We start from the raw sequence: 12139 nt of genomic DNA on the forward strand, positions 1-12139 counted from the left end.
ATTTTTGAATCGGTAGAGGAGATCAATTTTTAAAGCCAGCTTATTTTTAACAGAGATACAATTAAGATCTTAAAATGTACACATTAAATATTCAATTTGTAAGTTTCCACGAATATATAACTTGAGCATCCATCATCCAAAACAGGACCTAAAACATTTTCATCACACCCAAAGGGCACCCCTTATGTCACTTTCTAGTCAATCCTCCCCTGCCCCCCATTCCCCCAGCAATCACTTTCTGACTTCTATTTCATATGACCACAGTTTATTTTTTTCTTGTTTCAGAATTTCATGTGAATGGAACTGTACAGTTTTTGCTTTTTTGTCTTGTATCTTTTGCTCAACTTTTTTTTTTGTAAAAAGACAACATTTTTTAGATCAGTTTTAGATTTACAGCAAAATTAAGAGGAAAGTACAGAGATTTCCCACATGCCTCCTTCCCCCAGACATGTTATCAACATCCAGCACCAGAACGGTACATTTGTTATAATTAATGAACATACACTGACACATCATTATCATTCAAAGCCAATAGTTTACATTAGGGTTCACTCTTAGCGTTGTACATCCTTGTCAGCATTTGATGTTGTCAGTGTTCCAGATTTTGGCCATTCTAGTAGGTGTGTAGTAGTATCTTATTGTTTTAATTTACATTTTCCTGACCAAATATGATGTGGAGCATCTTTTCATGTGCTTTTTGCCATGTTTATATTTTCTTTTGTGAGGTGTCTTTTAAAGCCTTTGGCCCATTTTAAAATCAGGTCGTTCGTTCACTTATTGTTGCATTTTAAGAGTTATTTGTATATTTTGGATAATATTCCTTTATCAGATGTGTCTTTTGCAAATATTTTCTCTCAGTCTATGGCTTCTCTTCTTATTCTCTTGACAGTTTTGTTTGAAGAGCAGAAGTTTTCGATTTTAATGAAACTTAATGATTTATTTCATGGATTGTGCCTTTGGTGTTATATCTAAAAAGTCATCTCACACCTACGTTCATCTAGGTTTTCTCCTATGTTATTTTCTAGGAGTTTAATAGTTTTGCATTTTACAGTTAGGACTATGATCCATTTTGAGTGAATTTTTGTGAAGGCTGTAAGGTCTGATTTTTTTTTTTTTTTAACATGCAGAAGTCCAGTTGTTCCAGCACCATTTGTTCCATTTGTTGAAAAAACTATCTTTGTTTCATTGTATTGCCTTTGCTTCTTTGTCAAAGATCATTAAACTATATTATGTGGGTCTATTCACTGTATCTAAAAGGTCTCTCTACTCTAATACATTGGTCTATTTGTCTATTCTTTTGCCAATACCACATTGTCTTGATTACTGTAGTTTTATAGTAAGTCTTGAAGTTGGGTAGTGTCAGTCTTATGACTTTGTTCTTCTCCTTCAATATTATGTTTGCCATTGTATTTTTTTCCCTCTCTATATAAACTTTAGAGTCAGTTTGTCAATATCTATAAAACAACTTGCTGGGATTCTGATTTGAATTGCATTGAATGGATAGATCAATTTGGGAAGAACTGACATCTTTACAATATTCAGTCTTCTTATCCATGAACATAAAATATCTCTCCATTTATTTAGTTCCCCTTTGATCTTGTTCATCAGAGTTTTGTAGTTTTCATCACGTAGATCTCACACATATTTTGTTAGGTTTATACCTATTTCATTTTTTAAGTGCTAATGTAAGTGGTATTGTGCTTTCAATTCTGAATATCACTTATTCACTGTTGGTATATAGGAAACCAATTTACTTTTGTGTATTAACCTTGTATCCTTTAAGTTTATACTATACTCACTTATTAGTTCCAGGACATTTTTCTGTTGTTGGTTAAAAAGAAATTTCTCGATTTACCCTCCCCTTCCCACCGTGCTGGCCTGCGCGCGCGGACGAGCGCGCTCCGCCCTCGGGCCGCCTGCACTGCAATTGGTTGGTGTCTCTGGGAGGGATTTGAAACTTGGCGGTTAAAGCTCTGGCTGGGACAGGGCGGCGGGAGACCCCCGGTGAACGGGGAAGGGACATTTAGTTTGAGACGGTGCTGAGATAGGATCATGAAGGAAGAGGTGAAGGGAATTCCTGTAAGAGTGGCATTGCGTTGTCGCCCTCTGTCCCGCAAAGAGATTAGCGAGGGCTGCCAGATGTGCCTTTCCTTCGTGCCCGGGGAGACTCAGGTGGTGGTTGGTACTGATAAATCCTTCACCTACGATTTTGTGTTTGACCCCTGTACTGAGCAGGAAGAAGTCTTCAATAAAGCAGTAGCGCCGCTCATAAAAGGCGTATTTAAAGGATATAATGCAACGGTCCTGGCCTATGGGCAGACTGGCTCTGGAAAAACCTATTCAATGGGAGGTGCATACACTGCGGAGCAGGAGAATGAACCAACAGTTGGCATTATTCCTAGGGTAATACAACTGCTCTTCAAAGAAATTGATAAAAAGAGTGACTTTGAATTTACTCTGAAAGTGTCTTTCTTAGAGATTTACAATGAAGAAATTTTGGATCTTCTATGCCCATCTCGTGAGAAAGCTCAAATAAATATACGGGAGGATCCTAAGGAAGGCATAAAGATTGTGGGACTCACTGAGAAGACTGTTTTAGTTGCCTTGGATACTGTTTCCTGTTTGGAGCAGGGCAACAACTCTAGGACTGTGGCCTCCACAGCTATGAACTCCCAGTCGTCCCGATCTCATGCCATCTTTACAATCTCCATAGAGCAAAGAAAGAAAAGTGACAAGAATAGCAGCTTTCGCTCCAAGCTGCATCTTGTAGATCTCGCTGGATCAGAAAGACAGAAGAAAACCAAGGCTGAAGGGGATCGTCTAAAAGAGGGTATTAATATTAACCGAGGCCTCCTATGCTTGGGAAATGTAATCAGTGCTCTTGGAGATGACAAAAAGGGTAGCTTTGTGCCCTACAGAGATTCCAAGTTAACTCGACTGCTGCAAGATTCTCTAGGAGGTAACAGCCACACTCTTATGATAGCCTGTGTGAGTCCTGCTGACTCCAATCTAGAGGAAACATTAAGTACCCTTCGCTATGCTGACAGAGCAAGAAAAATCAAGAACAAACCTATTGTTAATATTGATCCCCACACAGCTGAACTTAATCATCTAAAGCAACAGGTACAACAGCTACAAGTCTTGTTGCTACAAGCCCATGGAGGTACCCTGCCTGGATCTATAAATGCGGAACCATCAGAGAATCTACAATCCCTGATGGAGAAGAATCAGTCCCTGGTAGAGGAGAATGAAAAATTAAGTCGTTGTCTGAGCGAGGCAGCTGGTCAGACAGCCCAGATGTTGGAGAGGATCATTTTGACAGAGCAAGTGAATGAAAAACTGAACGCCAAGCTAGAAGAGCTCAGGCAGCATGTGGCCTGCAAGCTGGATCTTCAAAAGCTAGTGGAGACTTTGGAAGACCAGGAATTGAAAGAAAATGTAGAGATAATTTGTAACCTGCAGCAACTGATTACCCAGTTATCAGATGAAACTGTTGCTTGCACGGCTGCAGCCATTGATACTGCGGTAGGACAAGAAGCTCAAGTGGAAACCAGTCCAGAGACAAGCAGGTCTTCTGACGCTTTTACCACTCAGCATGCTCTCCATCAAGCTCAGATGTCTAAGAAGGTGGTTGAGTTGAATAATGCCCTTGCACTGAAAGAGGCCCTAGTTAGGAAGATGACTCAGAACGACAACCAACTACAGCCCATTCAGTTTCAATACCAGGATAACATAAAAAATCTAGAATTAGAAGTCATCAATCTGCAAAAGGAAAAGGAAGAATTGGTTCTTGAACTTCAGACAGCAAAGAAGGATGTCAACCAAGCCAAGCTAAGTGAGCACCGCCACAAACTTCTCCAGGAGCTGGAGGGTCAAATAGCTGATCTGAAGAAGAAACTGAATGAGCAGTCCAAACTTCTGAAACTAAAGGAATCCACAGAGCGTACTGTCTCCAAGCTGAACCAAGAGATATGGATGATGAAAAACCAGCGGGTACAGTTAATGCGTCAAATGAAAGAGGATGCTGAGAAGTTTAGACAGTGGAAGCAGAAAAAAGACAAAGAAGTAATACAGTTAAAAGAACGAGACCGTAAGAGGCAATATGAGCTGCTCAAACTCGAAAGAAACTTCCAGAAACAATCCAGTGTGCTCAGACGTAAAACGGAAGAGGCAGCAGCTGCCAACAAGCGTCTCAAGGATGCTCTCCAGAAACAACGAGAGGTCACAGATAAGCGGAAAGAGACTCAGAGCCATGGAAAGGAAGGTATTGCAGCTCGAGTGAGGAATTGGCTTAGAAATGAAATTGAGGTTATGGTCAGTACTGAGGAAGCCAAACGCCATCTGAATGACCTCCTTGAAGACAGAAAGATCCTGGCTCAGGATGTGGTTCAACTCAAAGAAAAAAAGGAATCTCGGGAGAATCCACCTCCTAAACTCCGGAAGTGTACATTCTCCCCTTCTGAGGTGCATGGTCAAGTTTTGGAGTCAGAAGATTGTATTACAAAACAGATTGAAAGCCTAGAGACTGAAATGGAACTCAGGAGTGCTCAGATTGCTGACCTACAGCAGAAGCTGCTGGATGCAGAAAGTGAAGACAGGCCAAAACAATGCTGGGAGAATATTGCCACCATTCTGGAAGCCAAGTGTGCCCTGAAATATTTGATTGGAGAGCTGGTCTCCTCCAAAATACATGTCACCAAACTTGAAAACAGCCTGAGACAGAGCAAGGCCAGCTGTGCTGACATGCAGAAGATGCTATTTGAGGAACAAAATCATTTTTCTGAGATAGAGACAGAGTTACAAGCTGAGATGGTCAGAATGGAGCAACAGCACCAAGAGAAGGTGCTATACCTTGTCAGCCAGCTGCAGCAAAGCCAAATGGCAGAGAAGCAGTTAGAGAAATCAGCCAGTGAAAAGGAACAACAGCTGGTGAGCACACTGCAGTGTCAGGATGAAGAACTTGAGAAGATGCGAGAAGTGTGTGAGCAAAATCAGCAGCTTCTCCAAGAGAATGAAATCATCAAGCAGAAACTGATCCTCCTCCAGGTAGCCAGCAGACAGAAACATCTTCCTAATGATACCCTTCTATCTCCAGACTCTTCTTTTGAATATATCCCACCTAAGCCAAAACCTTCTCGTGTTAAAGAAAAGTTTCTGGAGCAAAGCATGGACATTGAGGATCTAAAATATTGTTCAGAGCATTCTGTGAATGAGCATGAAGATGGTGATGGTGATGGCGACAGTGATGAGGGGGATGATGAGGAATGGAAGCCAACAAAATTAGTCAAGGTGTCCAGGAAGAACATCCAAGGGTGTTCCTGCAAGGGCTGGTGTGGGAACAAGCAGTGTGGGTGCAGGAAGCAAAAGTCAGACTGTGGTGTGGACTGTAGCTGTGACCCCACAAAGTGTCGGAACCGCCAACAAGGCAAGGATAGCTTGGGCACTGTTGAACAGACCCAGGATTCCGAAGGCTCCTTCAAACTGGAGGATCCTACTGAGGTGACCCCAGGATTGAGCTTCTTTAACCCTGTCTGTGCCACCCCCAATAGCAAGATCCTGAAAGAGATGTGTGACATGGAGCAGGTGCTGTCAAAGAAGACTGCTCCAGCTCCCTCCCCTTTTGACCTCCCAGAGTCAAAACATGGAGCAACAGAATACCAACAAAATAAGCCTCCAGGGAAGAAAAAGAAACGAGCTCTGGCTAGCAACACCAGCTTCTTCTCTGGCTGCTCCCCTATCGAAGAAGAGGCCCACTGAAGTTGGAGTCATCATCTCTACCCCCAATCTGGCTTGGGAGATGCTTTCAGATTGCAGCCAGAAGGGGTTTTTTAAATGACTTCTCTGGATTTCAGGTTTCTTGCCGTTGAAAAAAGGAACAAAGCATTACTAAAAAGAAGGTGACCTTTGTTGGATGTTGTCCCTCAGCCTCCATCCCCAGACTACTGCTCTCTGCTCTCTAGAAGGCTGCTAAACCACCTGCTGAAGAGAGAACAAACTGACTTTCCTAATGACTCATCAGGAACCAGTCCTCAGTATGATCAAGTTCATTCTTATTTGTGAGCAGTTCAGGCTATCTCCTGATGGGGATGAGGCCAAGGCTTTCTTATCTTTTGGTTGTCTCTGCTTAATGGAGGAGCCTGGCCTAGGATGGCGGTCTGGCTCAGATCTTTCACTCCACCTCGGGAATGGGGTTGTGATCTTTCCTGTCCTGACCCCCTCTGAATTGTAAGTGTTTCAATAGTACTCTTGATTGTATGCCATGTTGTTGAAGTAAATGAATTATTTTTAAATGTTAAGTAAATAAACCTTAGCCCATCTACTGTTAAAAAAAAAAGCCTCATAGACTATCATGCCATCTGTGAACAAAGATAAGTTTTGTTTCGTTTTGTTTTTGAGACAGAGTCTCACTCTGTTGCCCAGGCTGGAGTGCAGTAGTGTGATCTTAGCTCACTGCAACTTCTGCCTCCATGGTTCAAGTGATTCTTGTGCCTTGACCTCCCAAGTAGTTGGGATTACACGCTCATGCCACCATGCCTGGCTAATTTTTTGTATTTTTAGTAGAGACGAGGTTTTGCCATATTGGCCAGGCTGGTCTTGAACTCCTGACCCCAACTGATCTGCTCGCCTCAGCCTCCCAAAGTGCTGGGACTACAGGCGTGAGCCACTGCACCTGGCCATTAACAAAGACGGTTTGATTTCTTCCTTCCCAATGTGTATACTTATTTCCTTTTCTTGTCTTATGACGTGAGCTAATATTTTCAGTACAATGTTGAAAAAAAGTGGAGAGAGAGGACATCCTTGACTTGTTCTGTGTCCTAGTGGGAAAACTTCCAATTTCTCACCATTAAATATGACGTTAGCTGTAGGTTTCTTGTAGATATTCTTTATCAAGATAAGTTCAACTTTGTTCCTAGTTTACTGAGAGTTTTCATCATAAATGGGTATTGGATGTGTCAAATGCTTTTTTTGCATCTATTGATACGATCGTGTTAATTTTTCTTTTTTAGCCTGCTGAGGTGATAGATTACATTGATTTTTGAATGTTGAACCAGACTTACATACCTGGGATGCATTCTACTAGGTTATGGTATATAATTCTTCATTTCATTTTCTTATGATGTCTTTGGTTTTGATAATATAATCACATCATGTTTTCTGAGATTCATTCATGCTGTTGTGTATATTAGTAGTGTTAGGGGATCTCTGGGGTGTAGATTTTTCTGGCCAGAAACCTCTGTGGCCACAGCACCTTTGCCTGGGTTCTTGTCCAGCGTCCAGGAAGAATGAGGTACACAGACAAGTGAAGGGTGAAGAGTTTTATCTAGTATTAGAACAGCTCAGAGTGGGTAGCTCCCTCTGTAAGCAGGTTGTTCCATCAACTGTTCAGCTCTCGGCAGAGAGGAGACCCTGGAGAGGGTGGCTTCTCTCCGCAGACAAGTCATTCGGATGTCTCTGCAGGTTTCTGAAGCTCTCATCTGAGAGGGTCGCTCCTCTCTGCCGGCAGGTCGTTTCTGTAGCTCTCAGTGGAGAGAGTACTACTCTCTGCACCGGTCGTCCCATCACCTCCAGCTATCAGCAGAGCGAGTGCTCTGCTCTGCAGCTGGTTGTCCCCTCGTCGTCTCTCTGCCCTCTCCCTCCTCTGGCTGTCCTCCGGCCTGCTCTGGCTGAGCGCCTAGGGCTTTTATGGACCTCAAAGGGGAGAAAGTATGTGCTGATTGGTCCATGAGCGGCCATGGGGAGCCGGAAGAGGCACTACGAGTTCCCACTCCAGTCTGCGGGCCTGGCAGCCCAGCCCCCAGCCTTCAGGCCCTCTCTGGCCTGAGGGTGGGGCCTTACTGGGGACCCTGTCCCCTTCTGCCAAGGAATCAATCTGCCTCCTGCTGTCATTCATGGCCCCGGGGCTCGGCCCCAACCCTTGCTCTGAGACCAGAGCAGGGCAAAGAGGGGCCAGACAGTGGAAGCAGACACCTCCCGAGCCTGCAGGGACTGGGAGTGGGGTGGGGGTGGGGTGGGAGACTTCCTGGGGCCCCGGAGGGTGCAGGCTGCAGAGATGCCTGGGTCCTGCGCCTGGGAGGGCGGCCGCAGCTGCTCCCGGGAGCTTCCGCCCCGCCAACTCAGCCCAGCTCATGCCTGCTTCCTGGAGTGGGAGGCCCAGGTCTGCAGCTGCTGGTGTGGCAGATGCTTCTGCACCCGGGGGTGCAGATCCTGCCTGTCCCTGGCTTCCCCAAGAGCACAGTGAGGCTCGGATCCACAGCTGACGTTTGGGCGGCTGTATCTCCAGGAGGGCGGGGCTCCTGCCTGCTTTGTAGAGCAGGAGGCCTGGGTCTGCAGCTGCAGTTTGGGTGGCTGCAGCTCCACGGAGAGCCCCCATCTCAACTCAGAAGGGGCAGGGCTCCCACAGACTCCATGGAATGTGCAGCCCCAGTCCCTCTTCCCTGCTGCAGCCGGCATGATGGCAGCAGCCACTGCCATCAGTAGTTGGTTCCTTTATATGGCTAAGTAGTAGTCAATATTATGAATATATAACAATTTGATTATCATTCTCCTATTGGTGGGTATTTGGATTATTTCCATTTTATGCTATTATGAATAAGGCTGTAATAAATATTCCTTTATGAGTCATTTTGTGGACATATGTTTTCATTTTTCATGGATTAATATTCAGGAATCGAGATGTTGGGTCATAAGTAGATGTATGTTTAACTTGAGAAGAAACCGACAAACAGTTCTTCAAAGTACCTGTACCATTTTTATACTCCCAGCAGCAATGTAAGAGAGTTCGTTTTTCCACATACTAGTGAACACTTGGTATGGTCAGTTTTTGTAATTTTAGACATTCTAATGTATGTAAAATGGTATCTCATTGTGGTTTAAATTTGCATTTCTTTTATGACTAGTTTTATTGAGCATAGTTTCATGTGCTTATTTGGCCAGTTGGAAAATTTCTTTCATAAGATATCTGTTTAAACCTTTTGCCCATTTAAAACCAGTTTGAATGACTTGTTACTTGGAAATAAAAGAGTTGTCATCAAGACAAAATCTACATGTGCCGATAGCCTAAAGTAACTGACACTGGTGTTGAGTATAGATAAATGGGTGTTTATCAAAATATAGAAGGTGACTCTAGCAGAGGGAGCAGAGTGGGCAAAGCTACAGAAGTAAGGAACAGAATACTTTGTTCAATGAATGAATCATAAGTAGTGGAGTGTGGCGGAGAATGGGATGTGGACAGCAGGAACTAGAGTTTTAAAGCATAGTGAGACATGGAGCTGGAGAGACAGGCATTGTTGGCTTTATATACCATGCTAAGGCATTTGAACTCTTCTAAAGATGGTATGGAATGACTTGAGTTTTACTCAGTAGAGTGGCATAATTAGATACATGTTAAAAATTTGCAGAAAAAATATACCTACTTTATATATACCAATGGATTGAGTCATGGAAGACCCTTGAAAAGATACGCTTTCTGGAGCCTGAGACACTTGTCACTGGCATGGGATAACAGATATGTTTAAAAGACTGACTAATATTGTCTAGCAAGGCAGGCTAAGGTCTTGGTGCTCCTCAAAAAAGTCTGTATTTTTGCAATGGAGGCAGTTTACAGAATTAAAATTTTATTGTTTTAAACCTCAGTATTTAGAAATTATGCTTATTTGCTTTTATGTCTTCATAACATATAAAAAACATGTCTTTCAATTTTGATGGGGGACTCTATCATAGGTTCTGAGTTGCTTTCATGAGGAAAACATTCAAAGGAAACAGCTGCATTGCCTGCATATAACAAGCCAGCTCAGGGATTGAGGACAGTGTAGAAGGTTAAAGAATTACACCTTCAGCAGAAGGTAGGAGTAATGCTAGAAATATCTTATATCAGTTAGGGTTCTCAGATGCAAACAACAGAATCCACTTTTGCTGGTTTATTCAAAGAAGAAATTCATTAAAGGATATAAGAGGCTTACAGAATCTCAGGGAAGGCCAGAGATGAAGTCTGAGGCTATTCATTTAGAAACCAAGCCCAAATCACACTGTGGGGTCACTACAATGAGGACAACACTATTGCTCAGCATACATATGGTGCTATCACTGATCATGTGAGGGACTGGACCGCAGAAGCTGTGCTACTACGGCCTCCTAAATCTCAATACTTTCATTACTTCAGTCATTAAAATATGGATTTGGCATAGTGTCTGCCTTCTCATGTGATTCATTTCCAAACTGAAGTCTCACATATGTCTGACTGGTAGAGCTAGATCATGTGCTTAAATCTGAGCAGCAAGGGAGCCTGGGAAAGTGAGTTCTGGCTTCTTTCTTGGAGAAGATCGACTTATAACATGTTCCCAAGATATTAGATGGTTAAAATGTCTATAACATATTATGACATTACTCATCTCACATAGCAGCTATCTGCAATTAAAAGGAGAGTGAAAACACGTTGATCAGGCACTGTCTCTTTCTTTCTTGTAAAATTAAAAACAAAACAAAACAAAAAATGTTTAGAAAGGGAGGAGAAATATCCCTAATTTTGGCAGGCCCTAAAAGAGATTGTATGAATTTACTTGAGTTATTTGTATGAAGTTTTAAACATCTACCTATTCATCTTCCTGTTCTGTAGCTAAGCTAGCATGCTAATAGCACTGTAGTATTAAAGAAGCTTTTGTGATCGGCCTGGGAACCATCACTACTTGTAACATTGTGCCAGGAACAGAGACAGCAGCAACATCCTGGACAAGACTTTCCACTTTGTGATTGATACTTTCTGCTAAAGCCCTAGTCATGCTGACTGGAAGCTATCTTGGCAGGATAAAAGGTCATCACTGGCATTAAGGATCTCTTTAGGTTTCAATAAACAGAATCCATTCAAGCTAACTTACCCTAAAGAAGGACATTTATTATAAGGATACAGAGCTATCTCCTGGAATGCAAGGGTAGGAAGTTCAACCTGGCCCCATGAGGGACTAAGCCAGGACTCTGAAAACCCTCAGAAACTAATGGAAAGTGTGTCTGTCTCTATATGTCTGTCTGTCTGTCTGTCCCAGCATCTTTTGCATGATTTGTCATCTCTGCTTCTCTCTAAACATCTGCTTCATTCTTTTCCTCTGTACAGACTGATGTCCTCTGCTTTTACATATATGGCAGAAAATGGCTACTTCATTCAGTCCTTACACGTCCTTTCTGTTCAAGAGCCAACAAAGGCAAATGGACATTTCCAAGTCTTGACTCCAAATGCCTGGGACAGAGAATGCCTGTACTGGGTTGAATAGTGTATCCCCAAAATGTATGGTCTACTTGGAACCTCAGAATGTGACCTTATTTGGAAATAGGGTCTTCACAGATGTAATTTATTAAGATGAGGTCATACTGGATTAGTGTAGGCCCTAAGCCAATGACTGAGGTCTTTATAGGACGACAGGCATAGGAGAGAATGCTGTGTGAAGATAGAGGAAAAGATTGGAGTTACCCTGCCACAAGTCAAAGGATGCCAAGGATTACCAGGAACTACCAGAAGCTAGGAGAGAAGAGTGGAACAAATTTTCCTTTGGGCTTGCCATAGAAACCAACCCTGCCAACACCTTGATTTCAGATTTTTGTCCTCTGGAACTGTAAGAGAATAAATTTCTGTTGTTTCAAGCCACCCAGTCGTTGTCATTTGTTACGGCAGCCCTGGGAAACAGAGAGAGTTTCTTTGGCCCAACTGGGTCCAATGTCCACCTTGTGCATTCATCTGGTTTAGCTATGGCCAGGGTGGAGGGGTCGAGCCAGACACTGTGCAGAAGAATCTCTAAGAAGGGGATGTAGAAGGAGCAGGCAAATTGATGAACAGATATAATAATCTTTTTTGTGCTTCCTTATAACCAGAGGTGTCTGTGGGTACCTAGCAGTGATCAGAGGGAACAGCAGGACCCTAGATATAGTTCCTAATCATTAGTACTTTAGGAACAACTTACCTCTTGCTATTTGTGAAATGGGATTTTGGTACATTGCAAAGATACCTGATTCTGATGGCCTTGCCACTTTCTTTGGATTCTGATGGCTTTGCACTTTCTTTGACCAATAGAATGCAAAAGAGATAGGTATCTGTTCTAAACCTAAGTCTTTTTTTTTTTTTTTTGACAGGGTCTGGCTCTGTCGCCCCCTCCCA

The 12139-nt window shown here is 42.9% G+C and overlaps 1 protein-coding gene across 5 annotated transcripts in view; it reads left to right on the plus strand.

Annotated features, from left to right (window-relative positions):
* KIF4B (kinesin family member 4B) overlaps positions 1-12139 on the plus strand; it is a 180580-nt gene that overhangs the window by 39771 nt on the left and 128670 nt on the right. Inside the window, exons 1-2 of one of the 5 annotated variants that reach the window (XM_054684742.2) lie at positions 1891-1930; positions 2236-8615. The exons of 2 other annotated variants lie outside the window; for them this stretch is intronic. In XM_054684742.2, coding sequence (XP_054540717.2) covers positions 2344-5757 — 3414 coding nt within the window. In that variant the 5' untranslated portion in view covers positions 1891-1930; positions 2236-2343 and the 3' untranslated portion in view covers positions 5758-8615. 2 more of the 5 variants (XM_518055.7, XM_054684741.2) reach the window with 2 other exon arrangements.

Source organism: Pan troglodytes, chromosome 4 (genome assembly GCF_028858775.2).
Source record: "Pan troglodytes isolate AG18354 chromosome 4, NHGRI_mPanTro3-v2.0_pri, whole genome shotgun sequence".
Taxonomy (NCBI): domain Eukaryota; kingdom Metazoa; phylum Chordata; class Mammalia; order Primates; family Hominidae; genus Pan; species Pan troglodytes.